Genomic DNA, 16907 nt, shown 5'->3' with positions numbered 1-16907 from the left:
ATGCAAGAGTGAAACCAAGTACTTATCTTATTGTTCGTTGAATGTGAAATATGATGGAGATAAAATAAATATACGAAAAATTGAGTATAATTTGATAGAGGATAAATGTTGAAAAGAAGTTTAAAATTCATCAGTAATACTTTTATGTTTTTTTTTTAATCTATTTTTAACCTATTTATTGCATACCTATTTTTACTATCCATAAATTGAATACCTATTTTTATAAATAAATAAATAAATATCGTGCTTTCCACTCTATTGTTACTTTATTTATTTTGTTAAGGTGTGTGAGACGTTTTGTACCCGACCCGCGCCCAAAAACTAAAAAATCAAAACCCAATTTAGTTTTAAATTCAGGCAACGTTGATAAATCAGGGAAGAGCCCTCGCGTTCTTCAAACTCACTCAATCACCCAGCAGGTAGGGTTCAAGATTCCGTTGTCGTTTTCATGCAATGCACTGTTCCATTTATTTTTAATGAAGAAAAGTTATCTTGCAGTTTTGCAGAGAGAACAGAGATGGATTATGACCCTTCACCAGACTTATACATTTCGGAGCAATGGTTAGAGGTTGCTGAGTCCATTGCTTACAGTTCAATGCCTCTCGTTGCTCTTATACGTGCCAAGGACTCTGGGAATCCAAATGTCATTCTTGGAACTATCTTTATTAGAAATTATTTATGAGATATTACAAGATAAAATTAACTTGTACCTAATTTAAAAATAAAAACTTAAAGAAATTACATGAGATAACTTCTAGAAATTATGTTGTGTATATAAGTTAATTTTTATTTATTTTTTATTCCTTTTCTCTTATCTATGATGACGAAGAAACTCGATTTTAGTTATATCAGGTTTATTCTAATTTACTATAGAGTACTTTACCAGTTACTATAAATGAGTAATACTTTTAGTTCAGTTGAGTTTAGTGCATTATATGAATATCTACAAGTATGTCTGAAATATGAAGAGTACGAATTATTTTGGCTGTACAGGAATTCATCAAATTTAAATACAAGATCTAATAAATGTAATAATTAATAATTACTATTCATTTTAACGAATTTACAACTCCCAAATATATATTGAAGGAACAATTCTTTTTTTGTTTCGGATTCCATTTATCTTTCACAAATAAAACAGTAATATTGTCGTTTTTCTTAAATTTTACCTAAACCTCTTTAGGATAAGTAGTATTTTCGGGGCAATCAAAAAATATGAAGTAAGTCTTGGTTTCGGCAAATTTGAATCTTTAATTCGAAAGATATTAAACTGTGAAAATTACTGTTCATTCAGAAAGACATTCCTCCAACTATTTTTCTCGTGAAAGAAAGGTTATTTTATTAATGATAAAAAAATGAGTTTAATTTCTGTACATTGTTAAGATAAAAAAATTTATATTGTCAATTATTAAAAAAAGTATTGTTGGTGTGATTTAAAGGTGATTATTTTAAAACAATATTTTATTAGACATGGTAATTTGTAATATAACCTTTTTGAAAATTTAAGCTAGAAGAGATAAAGATTTATTCAAAATAGAGTATAACTCCAAATTTATAAATATGTCATAGATAAATTATGGCTTCATTTTGTAGTATAATAATATAAAATAATATAGGCTGAGAGCATATGTTAATAAATTCATTCAGTATTCTGTTTTTACACAGTACCTTAATATTCCTGATAAGATTGACCTTGTAACATTTAAATCTTTGAATGGTAGTTGTAATGACTAGCAGCTGTGAATGAGAAGTGTGAAGAAAAATGGTGTAAGAAGAGTTTGGCAATGGGAAAAGGAAGAGGTATCTGTTTTTGTAATTTGGGAACAAAATTGGGAGAGGCATGATAGACCGTTATTTCAGGTAATTGTCTGCCTAACAGCCTCCATTGGTTTTAATTTCTTCTATTTACGGCTAATTGAGTTCCACCTTTCACATTCTCTTTTCTTTCCTTTGCAAACGTGCCACTGAGAGAGACACACGCTGAGAGAAAGATCTTGGTCTCATCCCCAACCAAGGTCATGATCTTCCTCCTTCTTCCCACATTCTAAGTTCCTATCTTTTTCTTTCTTAATCCACACCCACCTTTTATTTTATTTTTTTGTTTGATCTTCGGCACCATCAAAGATTACAGAAGCTTTGCTGTTTTGTTGCATTGATCTGCATGCTGTTAATAAGGACAGAGAAAACAAAATAAAAACAAAAAAACAGAAAGGAAAGAGAGAAAACTACCAAAATGGCTACTCGATCATTTTCTACTTTTGTTGAGCAAGAAATGGGGAGGTTCACACATTTTGTGATCTATGTGTTGCTTGAATGGGTGCTGATATTCATACTCTTCCTTGACGGTTTTCTTGCATTTGCGGCCAATGAGTATGCAAGATTCTTTGAATTGCATATCCCTTGCTGGCTGTGCACCAGGTTTGATCATGTTCTGGTTCACAGAAATCATGATTTCTATTACAATGAGTCTGTTTGTGAGGCTCACAAGAAGGACATGTCGTCTTTGGCGTTTTGTCACAATCACAAGAAGCTCTCTGACATAAGGAAAATGTGTGAGGGGTGCCTTCTTTCATTTGCAACGGAGAAGGAATCGGATTGTGACACATACAAGTCCCTTGTAGGGATTTTGCACAAGGATTTGGAGTGCTTTGTTCAGGATGGCCAACCGATTCAGTTGAGTTTGAAGGATGATGGGTTCATGCAGGTTGACAGACTCAACAACCAAAGGTGTTCTTGCTGTGGAGAGCCTTTGAAAATGAGGACTACCAATGCAAAAGTGAAGCACTCCTCATCGTTTGCGCGAGCCCCGAATCCTTCACCACGAGCTTTTCCATTTTCATCAAAAAATGACGATTCTCATTCTCTGGAATTGCCTCACATGAGGTACAAAGAACTAAAGTTTATGTCATATCACGATTCCGAGCTTCAGGAGGATGACTTCAATATAAATAGTCCGAATGTTAAATGTGAGTATATGCAAAATTAGATTTTCTTTCTTTGGAGTTTGCTTTAAATGTTACATGTAAACTAGAATTTCCTGATACCATGCTTCTGTAGATTATAACAAAAAATGATATCTTTCTGGCTGCACAAACACATTGTCTGAATAATATTAAGACAACTTCATCATTGGGGCAACAAAAAACTTTATTGTTATTATTTCATTTAATTCTACTCTTGATTACTTGTGCCAATAGACACTGAACATTTACTCATGACAGAAAACGTGGTATCTTTTAATTGTGGTATAAAATAATGATTTTGTTCCATACAGTAAGGGACGACCACAAATCTATCTCAATGCCTCCTGTATTGTCAGAACTTGATGATCTGAATGATGAGTCCAGCAAATTCACCCCAACTTTTACAAGGGGCAATAAGTTCTTTGGTATCCCACTCACCGATTCTGCAAACAACAGTCCCAGGTGGACTTACAGAATTAGCAGGAAATCACCACTGGAAAAGACAGAATTTGCCTCTGAGTCTAATGAGGTAACCCAAAGTGACTTTGATGATGCCGTCTTAAGCAATTTGAACAGACAAGTTCGTTTGGATCGCAAATCACTCATGGCTTTGTACATGGAGCTAGATGAAGAAAGAAGTGCTTCAGCTGTTGCTGCCAACAATGCAATGGCCATGATCACCCGGCTACAGGCTGAAAAGGCAGCGGTGCAAATGGAGGCTTTGCAGTATCAGAGAATGATGGAAGAGCAGGCTGAGTATGATGAAGAAGCCCTGCAAGCAAGTACTGAAGAAGTGCAAGCTTTACAAGCTGAATTGGAGGTTTATAAGAAACAATATGGATGCTTAGCAGAAGGAGTTATCTCGTCCCTTCGTAACAGCTCTTCATTTAGGTTCAATGAAGGTAATGATAATCAAGTTGCGTCATCTCAGACAGAAAATGGAGGGATAAGACACAGTGAATCAGTCAAAGCTTTTAAAGCAGAGAGAGCACATCTTCTTGGCCGGATAAAGAAAGTAGAAAGTAGAAATCCCTTTGAAGAAAGTGGAGTTTATTCCTCCTTACTGTCTAGCTCTGACAGTGTTAATAATTTAGACAATGAGAAAGGTAACATAGCAGGCATGCCTTCATGAATAGCTAGTATTGTAATTCTATAATTATTAGAGATAACATTTCCAAAGCTACATTACCACATTAGCCCTTGAGAAATTTGGTTCCTAAGTTACTGCCTCAAGGATTTAAGCTTCCATTACATTAGTTCTCCAAAGATTTTGAATTTGTTTGTAAAAACTTATCTGTAAACACTTATCTGTATACATAATCTCATTTTAACTTGTGAAGAAACTTATTTCATTTATGCTTCTTCTTTTTCTCCTCTAGTGGAACTTATGCAGAAGCTTATTCAAACTGGATCATTGTCACTAATTTCTACTAGTCACATCTTGCATAAAGATACTATGGCGACATTATGCAGATAAAAACTAATTTGGTAACAATTTATAGAAGACTAATATTGTAACATTTAGATCATCAGAGGACTAATTTTTTCACCAATTTGAGAAAAAAATTGTGGGGATACAACAAGTGACTCTGAAGGACAAATCTGGGAGGATTTGTCTACCATTGTGCTTATTAACATTCCTAACAATGTTTGTGTTGTAACAGGAAAAGGAGGCGAAATCTTTCTACCAAAAGAACTGTCTTTTCTTGCTGAAAGAGTGAAGGCTCTAGAAGCCAACAGTGGGTTTTTAGACCTTGTTTCCAATAAAGAGGAGAAAGATGGTGAAGGTACCAAAATTTTGACAGAGATATCACAGAATCTAGAGAAACTCAGTCACCTTGTTATGAACTCCTCTGAGGTAGACAGTGCATGATGCCTATTTTTGTTTTATAGTAACTGGCCCTTTAAGTGTTGATGAGGCTCAGAATGAAGATAATTGAACTTCATGAGGCTCAGCCTATAATAGAAAGACCAGAAAAGTCTTCCTTGTGGTAAAGATTCCGAGTTATTCTGATACTAAAGGTTCTTTGCCAAATGGCAGCTCAAGTGTCGAAAGCATGAAAGACTTTCTTATGCCTCAAGAATGTCCCTGTAAAATATTTAAATTGCTCTCTGACCATGTCTTGTAATAGGTTTTTAAGATCCCCATTTCTAGGCTTCTCTAGCTTTACTTGGATCATTTGGACAAACTTGTCTAGGGTTTGCTTGTTTATAAAACTATTATTGTCAACCTTTCCGTTTCTTTTTTATTATTTAGTATGAACTTCTCTCATGGAAGAATTGTAAATTTTGTATTCCATTCAAATAGTAAAACATTCATAAAAACTCACCTCTACTATTATGACAAGTTATTAACCCTTTTTCGCAATGAATAACCAGCCGTTTTCAAATTATCAACATGGTTTTAAAAAATAAAATAAAACAAAAAATATTATTAGCTCTAACCATTTGCATAAGGACGCATAAAAAACAAATGAATGAAGGAGTGGGGAAAAATAATATAAATAAATACAATTTATTTTAATGAAGAATAAAAGTGAGAAAAAAGTATGCGAACGAAGATGATAATTGCACAGTGTTGCTCTAGAGCAGCGTTTGGACAATTGAGGATGAGCTCCACCACCACTCCCACCCACGACGATCTCGACGCCGTTTTTAAACAAAAGCGCTTAATCCGAACGCAGGTCAGAAAAACGCTCAAGTCCATTCAACCCTCCCTCAGATCTCACCAAGGTATCACAAATCTGAGTCTAAGACACTGTTTGTTTCACGGATTAAAACTTCTCTCTGTATATTCAACTTTTCACTATTTTCCAGATAACGCCGTTCAGGACATTGTTCTCGAAGCTCCCTGGTTCAAATCCAGTCGCAGGCTTTGCGCCTACATAAGCTGCGCTGCGCTACGCGAAGTCGACACATTTAAAATCTTGTCACAAATTTTGCAATACAATGGTACTAATTGTCGGAAAAACGCAGTAATTCCTATTATGTGCTTTTTCTTGAGAAGCTGTTGTTGAGCGTTTTTGAAGCGCTTCCTCCGAATATTGTGGAGTGTGTGCAGGTGGGAAAAAGCTGTATGTGCCGCGCGTGGAGGATAAAAATAGTCACATGCGAATGCTCCACATATCGCGAATTGATGATCTGGTTGCGAATTCAATGGACATCTTAGAACCTGCTCCGGTTGATGCTGATGGAAATGCGCGTGAAGATGGTACTTCTCTTGCCCCTTTTTGCTTCTTGGTTTTTGAGTACATAGAGCTAAGGTGTTTATACAATCATGTACGTGAGTTTGTTGATTTTTATGGCAATAAGCTTGCTGGTTTTGTTCTTTTTCATTGACTACTAAACTCGTGATTAGAAATGGATCCCTGCATTCGCCCATTCATCAATTGGAACAATTAGATGAAGATCAAACAGTGTATATTTAGCATGATACTTTAAGTGAGATTTATTGATATAAAATGAGTCGCTTGATCTTCGTCCAACCATTTTGTTTGGTTTTGATCTTCTTGCTGCTTCAGCATTTTTTTTAATTTGCAGTTGTGGTTGTGGCTTAGTTGTGATTTTAAATAGTGGAAAATTGCAATCAAATGCAGCTAATTTTGGCCGGGCTTTACTTACCTTTCGGCCGAGGAAGATTAGTCTGGGGTGAAACCTTTTGACGCTGGTAGACCGTGTCCAAGGACACAGAAATTCAGCTAATTTCTCACAGAGATCCCAAAATCCTTGATGTTGCAACCTTAATTTTAAAATCTTGCGGTTTAGCTTTCGTAGGTATAAGCATACTTGCAAAAACAAGCTGCTTAACTTTCGGATTGAAGTTTCAATATTTTCAAAAATGCCACTGTTATCAGGCCGTACTCTGTTACAGCACGTGAGACTAATTTTTGGAAACTTATCTGTCCTCCTTTTGATGTAAAATTGTCAGATATCTGGTTTTTCTTTGGGTCAATGTGAACAGTGGGTGGTTGACATGAATTTGTATGCAGTTTGCATATTCTAACTGGGGTTTCTTCAGCTAAAAGATGTGAGCTCTTTTGATATTTCTTTTAATGAAAAAACAACAAAGTAAAGCTTCACAATAGCTTAACTTTTACAAAGCAGCTTCCACTGGGTCTGGATAAAAGCTATGTGTATCCTCCTTTTCCTTATCTGGGCTAATTTTGTTCACTTAGTTTCAAATTTTTCTGATTCTTGTAGGGTTGACTTCCATTTAATGTATTTTCTTATAATCCTGATTGGCATTATCAACAACCATTTGAGAGATCTCTTTGGTACAGTTATGCAGGCAAATGATCCTGTTGATTTGTTCCTTTTACCTGGTACGTTTGTCATATTTTTTATTGTCATAGTTTGAATGTAGCTGATCTGTATTATTGTTCTTCCCAGGACTTGCATTTGACAGAGCTGGAAGACGTTTAGGTCGTGGTGGAGGGTATGGTTTTCACATTTGTTTCTCCTGTCTAAATTAAGAGTTGAAATCTGCCTCATTATATAAATTCTGAGTTGTTCTGAAATTTGTGAGCTGAATTAGTAATTCTGCCATGTATTGGTGACTACTTCACAAACTCTTATGCTTCACTTTTGACATTTCATATCCTGAATTATATTATTTTTGTAACAAATGATATGAAATTGTAGTCCAAGTTTGTTACAGTTAATATCCACCTTCTACAGTTACTATGATACCTTCCTGAAGAATTACCAAGACTTGGCAAAGACGAGGAATTGGAGGCAACCCTTGCTTGGTATGCAGTTCTTCCTTGCAGGATACATAATTTTGGTTGAACCAAACCCATAAACATGTGTCACATGATCTAGCAATTTGGCTTTGATTTGCAGTTGCTCTGTCTTATTCTGAACAAATTCTGGATGAAGGAGTAATACCAATTACTCCGTCTGATCTTCCGGTTGATGCTCTTGTATCTCCTGAAGGTGTGATTCCCATCAGTTCAGCTGCTTTAAACAGGTATCACTCACAGATCAAACTCAATTACTTTGGGAATTTGTTAATTAGTGGGCTTAGGATCTTAGTAAAGGAATTATAATAAAAGGGTAAAATGACCAATCCAGTGCTCACATGGGATCTAGGGAAGGTAGAAGTATAAAGCCTTACCAGGCATGCGAAGAGGCTGTTGTCAAGATTTGAACTTGTGATCTCCAAGTCAAAAAGACACTGATATACCAACTCTCGCCCTCTAATTTTTTTATGAAAGAGTAGAATAGAAGCATTTAATATCTTGTAAATCTAGAAAGTCTTCACTTTTTTCTTCTTTGAGCGATAACGAGGATTTGTTTATTTTTGTGCTATTTGTAATGGAGAGTATTAAATGTTTCTTCAACAATGCCCTGAGAGAATTGATTAACATCTTGTGAACAATTCCAGAATGGATCTCTAAACACTGACACTGGACTTCAAAGCTGATCTTGAACACTTTCAACAGTAAATCTTCAATAAAGTTTTGTGGTTCCTAAAGTGGTCGAAGGCGCCAAAGGATTTGGGTCTTGTACAACAAAGGATAACCAATTCATTGGGTGGCACTGGACTGCGTTAAATGATTGCATCCATTCGAAGTTTCAGTACTTGATTCATCTTAAATTCAGTATGCTTTCTGTTATGTTTGAACTTTGAAGTTTGAAGTTAACATTCTTAAATCACACGTGTTTACACAAGAATTGCTATGTTTTAACTCGTACGGTTAATTTTAGACTTTTCAGTGTTTATTTGTGATAGCGAAATGTCAGGTTTTCCTATATGGGAACAGGGATTCAAAGGCCATTTAAGAGCAAGGTGTTCGAGAAATATGAACAATTTCATAGGTGTGATGGCTAATATGTGAAAGTGTGTTTGGATGAGTGTCGGTAAAATTGATTTTGGTTAAAATTGGTTTTGTAGCGATGTGATTTATGGGCAGAATTTTTATCTGTAAAACTCAGTATAAGATTTAGTTCTCTGTAGAAGTTACTTATAGTTGTTTAAACTCGTTCTATTATAGATCCAAAATTCTTCCACATAAAATCAAACAGTCATTAAAATCACGTAAATGTATGTTTTAACAAGATTTTGGACAGTCAGATATAAATTTAAGGACCAAATTTTGGCATTTTTTTGTCATATTTAGTTTTGATTACTGTAGTTTAAAAATTGATTTATTAGTCTTAAATTTAAAAAAAAAATGTGAGTTTAATCTTTCTATTAATTTTTTGAACATAAAGAAATGTTAATATTTGTAAAGTTACCAATAATAAATGTTAAAATTGTCACTAAATGTTAAAATTGGATATAAAATAGTTATAATCATATATTATTTGTAATAGTATGGAAGTATAAGGATTAAAAATAAGTTTAAAAGAAAGTATTTCACAATCTAAAACACACTTTTCAAAAATTTAAACAGAGTTTGAATGAACCACTTCATACCTTGTAAGTTCTAACTGGCAAGCAAAGTTGCTAGAGTCGTGAAATAAAATTACCAGTTTGGATCAAAATTTAAGCAAAAGTAAAATTTGATCCAATCAGTTTTATTAGTTTGAATTTTCATTTTATTTTTCACAATCTAAATCACACCAAGCTAGTAAGAACAAGTGGACTTGGTTTGAAAATAAACATTTTACGAATATCTCTCATCGTATTCTCAATTCTATATCAGTTGGGAGGCAAAAAATGATTCTGCCGTTGTAAACAAATTGAAAAGGACAAAAAACTTAAAATGTCTAGAATAGATTATACTGACACTATAGATATACATCGATCTAGAACTCAAGATTGAAAAAGACCATATCTCTCGATTGTAAGACCAGACTTATTTTTTGAGATGTTTGTGTTTGTCCTAAGTACTTATGATAGCTAGATACAAAATTTTGACTATATCTCTCGATTTTTCCTATTTATGTATTGATAAGAATCTAATCCTGCTGCAAATATTTTTGAAAAATATAACAAAAGAAGATTAAAAAGTCTCTATGTTACTCAAATAAACAATTCAAAGTTTTTGTCATCATTCAAAATACACAAATGAATACCAGCAATATATATATATATATATATATATATATATATATATATATATATATATATATATATATATATATATAGTTATAGTTATAGTTATACATATCAAACCAGGAGGTAGGAATCCTATCACAGCAGGGACTAAAAACCATAACTACACTAAGATTGTTTTCTAGTTGCTGATTGCTAATGTAGTGAAGCATGTGGTATTTAGATGCATTTTCTATGTAAATTATATCATTCTCTAACAAAGGAAATACAAACCTACAACATTCAGCAACAGTTAACTAGGTTGTTAATAAAACACACTATGTAACCAAACCTTTAGTTTTTTAGTAGAAAATCAAACCTATCAGTTGATGATGTTTCTTTCCCAATGAGACTTCTCTAAACTATGTTGTTCTCTCAAACCACCACCTATCTGCATATGCAGCCATCCAGGATGTGATCCCTGAGCATACCCTGTTGCTGCTTGTGATCCAAATACCATTCCAGCACCACCAACCTGAAACAATTCATTAACTGATCAAGATCATGATACTATGGGAACACAGTCTCACAGTAACCACAATCATTAGGAGAAAAATGTTTTAGGCCTAACTAATTTGGCATAGATACAAATAGAGACACAAGAAAATGTAGTTCTGATTCACAATATTCATCTTTGAGATAAACACTGGGAATCATTTTCACTAGTTTTTACTCATGATCATGATTGGTACACCAATAACTACAATTATGATTAATGAAATCGCATTGAAAAGTAGAATTGAACTCTAAATCTGGTGGAAATTAAGGTCACATTCCCTAAAGATGTTCAAATCAAGTTTATAATAGAGCTAAATTTGGAGTTTGCCAGAGTGAACTACTGAGGATTTAGCCTAATGTAGCTTGATACACCCGAAATCCCAACTGCACTTTTGCACATTCCAATACATTTTATCCAAATGAAGAACAATTATCAACAGTATTGGAACCAAAAATTCTCAAAACGCTTCAAGATGATGTAGGTGAAAGCTTCAACCTTTTATCCTCTCCATGAAGGTTGAACTTCAAAATGTTGTCCCATCTAAACTGGATGTTAAATGGAGATATGATCAGGGTAATTATATGCTGATTCAGTCATTCCTTTCTGCTGATAAGCCTTCAGTTATCTTGAGGAAGATGTCATATGATGATACTACAGACAGCCATTAGATTGCTTGATAACAAAGCTGCTTTTATCCCGATTATGGATTACTATGCACCAACATTATCATCTGTTTTCCCGTTCTGATCTATTCGTTTCCCAGCTCAAAACTGGTTTTGCATTCCTCCATCAGTTCCTTTCTTTTTCTTTTCTCCCTCTCTGCTTCTTCCATACCAACTTCACTTCAATTAAGCTTTGCCAACTGATCAGTGAGATCCATAAACTTACAAGTTAGAAGAAATCACTTTATCCTATTAGTTTTTGACTTTTCAAATAAAAGTAGTCAAGAAGAATAATTTGAGACACAATTTCCCAGACAAAGCATCAGGATAGATTTCTTCGGCAGTATTCCAAAAGCTGATAGCAACCAACACATACAATTTTGCATAATGTTTAAATCTTATGAAAGCGGAAATTAATTGAATATTAGAAATCAATATGACATCAAAGTTGAGAACTTACATCTTTTAAAGGAAACCCATCTATGTTAGGGCTCATGTTCATCCTTGAATTAACTACTTCAAGCTTCATAGAAAGGAACTACAAAACTCAATTTGTTAGGCATACAGAATTAGATTGGAAGTTAAAAAGAAAACATCATCGAGTGAAAATACCAAAAAGTGATGGAAAGATGAAGAAATCCACCTCAACCTGACGCTGCAGAGACTGTATGTAATTGATTATCTCATCTAGGACTAGTGCTTTACCAATTACCTGAACATTAAAAACAAACAAACAAACAATGAAGGAAAGGAAATATAGAAGCATTAATCTTGTGATGGTCCAACAGAATATAATGAGTACCTTGTTACACCCTGGAACCAAGTCCTGCAGAATTTTCATTCTCTCACTGATCTTTTCTCTTCTTGCCTGCAAAACAGGTGGTGTTAAGTGGCATGCCTGTGAACAAATAGTAAATATAAACAAAAGAAAGAAAAAGAAAATGTCTAGAAGTTCCAACATTCCATTGGTTTCTAGATCAAGGAAAAATGCTCAAGAGAAAGCAAAACTTGTAAGAGACAAGAAATAAAAAAAACAGAAGCCAGTTACTCTTTCTGCTAGACTGTGGCTATCAGTAGCTTGACCCCTTCTTGCTCTCACGTGAATATAGTCTTGCTTGGGTGCATCACAAGGTATAGTGCTTTGTTCACTTGACTTGTTACCACTCACAGAACTTGTTTCTGCTTCCTCTTTGAAACCATCATTTTTAATACTGGACCCTTCCACCTTCATCCGTTTATTGCTACTAGAGTCATTCTGTTCAAATTTCCACGCAATGCATCAATCAGAACCCAGCTCCTCACTTGGAAAGAAAATAGAAAAATAGAGAAAAAGAAAAAGAAAACTCAAATAACAAAAAGGAAAAAGGCAGAAAAATCATTTTTCAAAAGTAAAGCTTCAAACTTTTCTTTCCTTCAAATAATCTCTTCGTGTTAAATTTCAAAATTTCCAACCTCCCTTCATTTTCTTTCCTCCAAAGCAAACGGGCCAACACCATAACGATTCAAATTCACCGAAAAACTAAACCCTAAAGTATACAACACCCTCTCTCAAACAGTTAATACAAGTTGGAATTACGACCCTTTCACCGAAACACAACATAAGTTAGATGCAGTTTGCGAAATTCGAAACATTTGGGAATTGCAAAAAACATGAAAGCATTGAACTTTAATTGAGGAAGTAGAGTGTTGTAAAAACAAGTATTGAAGTGTAATTGATGAAGACATGAAAAGTGGAGGACCTTGGAGAAGTGGTGGTCGGAGGTTCCGAGCCAAATATCGGCGAGGGTGTAAGCGGAGGAGAATGTGGAGTGAGTGATGAGAGGAGGATCCATTGGAAAGTGAGAACATGAATGTGTTAATGGATGAGTGTGACACTGAGAGAGAAACATCATATTCTACTCTTATACTCCATTTTTTCACCCTTACCTTCTTCTCCACCTACTTATTCCCACCTCAAAATTACCATCACCATTTTACTTCCTCCTTCAATCTGCGTTATTTCAAAATTATTCTTATACCACCTCATCCTCACTCTTCTAATCAAACATCTCTCTGACTCCAAACTCAATTAGTACGTGTTTAGGTGTTAAAGTTATATAGAATCGGTTAGAAACTATTTTCTAACCGGTTTAATTTTCAAAATTAATTAGAGTAAAAAAATTATGTTAAACGAGTAATATCTATTATTGATCTAGTGGAGGATAATCTAACTTTAAATATGTTTTTTTACCTTGGCTTTCAGTAAATTTTGGAATTAGTTTTTTATAAATTTTGGATCAGTTTAGTTTTTTATCTTTAGAAATATGTAAATTTAGTCCTTTTAATCAAATTTTGTTATGTTTATTTGATATTTCAAGCGTGTTTCATATAGTATTTGACTTAACATTAAAACAAAAATATGTCAAATAATATAAACAACTCAAATACAATTCTGAAATGCGTACGAAACATCAAATAAACCTAACAAAATTTGATTAAAATGACTAAATCTACGTATTTCGAAAGATGAAGGACTAAATTAGTCCGAAGTTTCGAAATGGACTAATTCCAAAATTCACTAAAAGTTAAGGGACCAAAAACATTTTTAACCCAATAACCTATAACGATATAAGAAAAACAATGTCTACGAATTTACTCTTCTACCCTTCTTAAAATTTTGATTGTTGTCCAAATAGATGTTTTTAAGTCATTTTTAATTTTCGTTTTCCTTTAATACACATCTTAATATTGTGACACTTGTTCTTAGATGTGGGTTTTCTGTCATTCTCAATGTTTCCCCACCAACGACTATTATATCCTCACCTTCACATTTCTGATGTCATTATTTGTAATGGTATTTTTATATTTTAATGTTTGGCGCTTCTTCCCTTTTTTCTTCGTTTGATATCATTGTACTCGATGGACGGGAAGAAAATGATTGATGGACATGCTCAACTTAGTTTCTTGCTCCTTCCTCTTCTTCGTATCTTTTGCTTCTTATTCGTCTCACATAAGGTTCACGTTAGGTCTTTTTGAACCCATTTTTGTTTTTTGTGTTCTTCTCCTTATTTCCTATTTTTGTTGGTGTTCTACTTCTTATTTGTTTCAACCCATTTTGTTTTTGGTGTTATTCTCCTTATTTTTATTGGTGTTCTTCTCCTTATTTTCAATCACCATAAGGTTGAAGGTTAGGTTCTTCTTCTACTTTTTTTTTGTTTGCCTCTTTCGTTATTTTTTTCGCCATCTAAGGTTTTCGTGTTCCTTGCTATTTCATGTGTTTTCAAGTTGTGTTAGTAGTTGTCTATAGATTTCTACCAAAGTTTTTTGTTTGTCTCTTTTTTTCTTTTTGAGATTTAACAATTTTGTGTTTTTTTGGGTTTCTTTGTATATTTGTATCATACAAGATTTGTGTTTGTCTCTGTTATTTTCTTTTTCTGTTTCAGATCTAGGAATTTTGTTCTAATTTTCTTTTTAAGTAGTTTCATTGGTTCTTTGTATATTTTTGTCATACAAGTCTTTTGTTTTCCTTTGTATTGATTTATTGGTTGATTTTTTGGATACCAGTTCTTTAGTTATTTTTCTGCATTTTTTATATTCTCTTTCTGAAATATTTTGTTTTTCTTTTCGACATCTATGATTTTCGTGTTCTTTGGGATGTCAATGTTGTCATCTTTGGGTATAAATTTTCTCTCCATCTTTTAAGTTTCTTCTGCTAAGTTTTTTTGGTATTATTCTTATCTTTTTTTTTCTTTGTGAAATAAATATGTATATGTTTATGGGTTGTGTATTGTGGTGTCAAGGTTGATGAGTTTATTTGTGTATTGTGTAATGTTGTTCTATTGTTTCTTTTTAACACACTATAGCAAAATGACTTTAGGCAAGGCATAAAAAACCATGGCTTAAAGCCAAAAATCATGGCCTTAACATTAGACAATGAATTTGTAGTCGTTGCATAGGTGGTTGTGGTCTATACTAGAGACAACGATTTTTTATCATTTAGGCCAGGAAATTCAAAAATTGTTGCCTAATATGCAATAATTCAGAAAAAATTTGCCTACTAAGCAATAACTAAAAAACATTACCTAAGATTTTCTACAACACAATAGGCAACACTTCTATATTTTTGGAAATATTTAGTGTTGCCTAAAACCAAAAATGTTGTAGTGACAATGTTTTTTTGGTTGTTTTTTTGTTTATTTCCTCTTTGCTGTAGTGAAGTTTGAATTTTTTTTTTTGTATATTGTGTGTGTAACATCCATAAATCAATAAATAATGTATTACTTTATAAACATTTTATTATATATTATTATTATTATTACAAAAATATATATATATATATATATATATATATATATATATATATATATATATATATATATATATATATATATATATATAAACTTATATATACATAGGTAAACTAACATATTGTTAGGTAATAAAAAAAACAATTGGTTAAATAATTATAATAATTTTGTTTCAGTTATAAGAATACATAAATTTCTTATATATAATTGAATATGCATTATGATACATGTACGGGTTAGTTAATAAGTAAATAAAATAATAATAATATAGTATAACTATAAAATATACGTATATGATAAATATATGTTAATGACCGGATAATTTCATTAGTTACAGCAGACTGAATGACGTATTGAAATGATAAAAGAAGATAAAATATCTTCTAAAAATAATCTATAACTAACCTAATAGGAACTACACCATTAAATGCTTAGTCTAATTTGATGAAGGATTATCTTGTTCCTTTTTAAGATTATTAAATATGGTGTGAGTTGATTAAGAAAGCTAAGTGAAATCCCCACTGGACATTAAGATAGCAAGCTATCTAGATGTGAAGGTTCCTTTCACAAAGCTCAAGAGAAGAAGATGATGGATTGATTCAAAACAAAAAGGAAATGGAAAGCACATAAACCATAGAAAACCAAGAACAATTAAAGGAAGAAGAAAACATAAAATGGAAAGGAAAGGAATGGTAAAAATGTGAGAAGCACGCCACTACAAGGCTAGGCTAGAAGCCATGGCAACCTTGAAGATGAGTGGATGTGTGCCGCCACTTGCTATGCAAGATAAGGCTTAGAAGTATTCACTCCCAAGGGAGGAAACTCTCACAAATGGTTGAGACACAAGAGTGTTTTTACTTCAAAATGTTCAACCCTTTTACATGTCTAGGAGCACCCCTTATATAGAAGAGTTTAGGGGCCTCTAAGCAAATAAAAGATACCTAAGGATGTCTCTACAAAAACCTAGCCCTACCTTCTAGAAACTAGGTCAAATAAGGTTACAAAAATGAGAGACAAAAGAGCCAACTATGGTGTGTGCAAGGCTAATTTCGTTCTAGCACAAAAGGAGACAAAGAATGTGTCTCATATGTCTCCAAAAGGTGGCCAAAGTGTGCTAAATTCAAAGGAGACCAAAGGTACATAGGTACACTTGCTTTATGCCTTTTTCTTTATGCTTTATGCCTTTGCTTTACTCTCTCCTCCACATCATTTATGCTCCCCAATCACCATGCGCCACCTAGCATTGCTTTCTTACTCCTAATTAACCTACAAAGCAAATAAACATAGATTAGCATGTTGGCTTAAGTCAAGTCAACTATAGTCAACAAGTCAAACCTAGTCAAAGGTCAACAAGTCAACTAAAGTTGATTCAACTAAGTCAACTTAGGGAATAAAAAATAACAAACACAAATGAAATGGATGAAGGATTAGTGAACTTCCTTTCTAAACATGCTT

The 16907-nt window shown here is 33.3% G+C and overlaps 3 protein-coding genes across 4 annotated transcripts; 2 read left to right on the top strand and 1 right to left on the bottom strand.

Annotated features, from left to right (window-relative positions):
• The first annotated feature begins 1682 nt into the window (after positions 1-1682).
• On the top strand, positions 1683-5387 carry LOC114164209 (probable myosin-binding protein 5). Its single transcript, XM_028048785.1, has 3 exons — positions 1683-2966; positions 3275-4069; positions 4628-5387. The coding sequence occupies exons 1-3, from the start codon at positions 2234-2236 to the stop codon at positions 4834-4836; spliced, it is 1737 nt and encodes a 578-aa protein (XP_027904586.1). The 5' UTR covers positions 1683-2233; the 3' UTR covers positions 4837-5387.
• Positions 5388-5483: 96 nt separating this feature from the next.
• LOC114164210 (5-formyltetrahydrofolate cyclo-ligase, mitochondrial) lies at positions 5484-8778 on the top strand. Its single transcript, XM_028048787.1, has 8 exons — positions 5484-5696; positions 5781-5915; positions 6025-6174; positions 7244-7285; positions 7353-7398; positions 7641-7711; positions 7806-7932; positions 8350-8778. Exons 1-8 carry the CDS (start codon positions 5513-5515, stop codon positions 8360-8362), a joined length of 768 nt encoding a protein of 255 aa, XP_027904588.1. The 5' UTR covers positions 5484-5512; the 3' UTR covers positions 8363-8778.
• A 1389-nt stretch (positions 8779-10167) lies between these two features.
• On the bottom strand, positions 10168-13193 carry LOC114162406 (transcription factor BHLH089-like). Of its 2 annotated transcripts, none has more exons than XM_028046276.1 (6): positions 12906-13193; positions 12215-12421; positions 11969-12034; positions 11810-11878; positions 11627-11704; positions 10168-10480 (listed from the first exon to the last, which is right to left on the bottom strand). In XM_028046276.1, the coding sequence occupies exons 1-6, from the start codon at positions 13056-13058 to the stop codon at positions 10328-10330; spliced, it is 726 nt and encodes a 241-aa protein (XP_027902077.1). In that variant the 5' UTR covers positions 13059-13193; the 3' UTR covers positions 10168-10327. The 2 variants fall into 2 exon arrangements, with proteins under 2 accessions (XP_027902077.1, XP_027902078.1); XM_028046277.1 differs by lacking the exon at positions 10168-10480 and adding an exon at positions 11131-11366.
• Positions 13194-16907: the final 3714 nt, after the last annotated feature.

Source organism: Vigna unguiculata, chromosome 9 (genome assembly GCF_004118075.2).
Source record: "Vigna unguiculata cultivar IT97K-499-35 chromosome 9, ASM411807v1, whole genome shotgun sequence".
In the NCBI taxonomy this organism is placed as follows: Eukaryota; Viridiplantae; Streptophyta; class Magnoliopsida; order Fabales; family Fabaceae; genus Vigna; species Vigna unguiculata.
The sequence above is the reverse complement of the archived record's forward strand: the minus strand, read 5'-3'. Positions and strand labels throughout refer to the sequence as shown.

Bases quoted from the DNA above. Each gene is read 5' to 3' on its own strand.
- LOC114164209 (XM_028048785.1), top strand. From the start codon at position 2,234: ATGGCTACTCGATCATTTTCTACTTTTGTTGAGCAAGAAATGGGGAGG. The intron at 2,967-3,274 runs GTGAGTATATGC...TGTTCCATACAG, and splicing joins AAATAGTCCGAATGTTAAAT to TAAGGGACGACCACAAATCT. The intron at 4,070-4,627 runs GTAACATAGCAG...GTGTTGTAACAG, and splicing joins TAATTTAGACAATGAGAAAG to GAAAAGGAGGCGAAATCTTT.
- LOC114164210 (XM_028048787.1), top strand. From the start codon at position 5,513: ATGCGAACGAAGATGATAATTGCACAGTGTTGCTCTAGAGCAGCGTTT. The intron at 7,286-7,352 runs GTACGTTTGTCA...TGTTCTTCCCAG, and splicing joins TGATTTGTTCCTTTTACCTG to GACTTGCATTTGACAGAGCT. The intron at 7,399-7,640 runs GTATGGTTTTCA...CACCTTCTACAG, and splicing joins CGTTTAGGTCGTGGTGGAGG to TTACTATGATACCTTCCTGA.
- LOC114162406 (XM_028046276.1), bottom strand. From the start codon at position 13,058: ATGATGTTTCTCTCTCAGTGTCACACTCATCCATTAACACATTCATGT. The intron at 12,035-12,214 runs GTAACTGGCTTC...CCTGTTTTGCAG, and splicing joins GCCACAGTCTAGCAGAAAGA to GCAAGAAGAGAAAAGATCAG. The intron at 11,879-11,968 runs GTACTCATTATA...TTTAATGTTCAG, and splicing joins TGGTTCCAGGGTGTAACAAG to GTAATTGGTAAAGCACTAGT.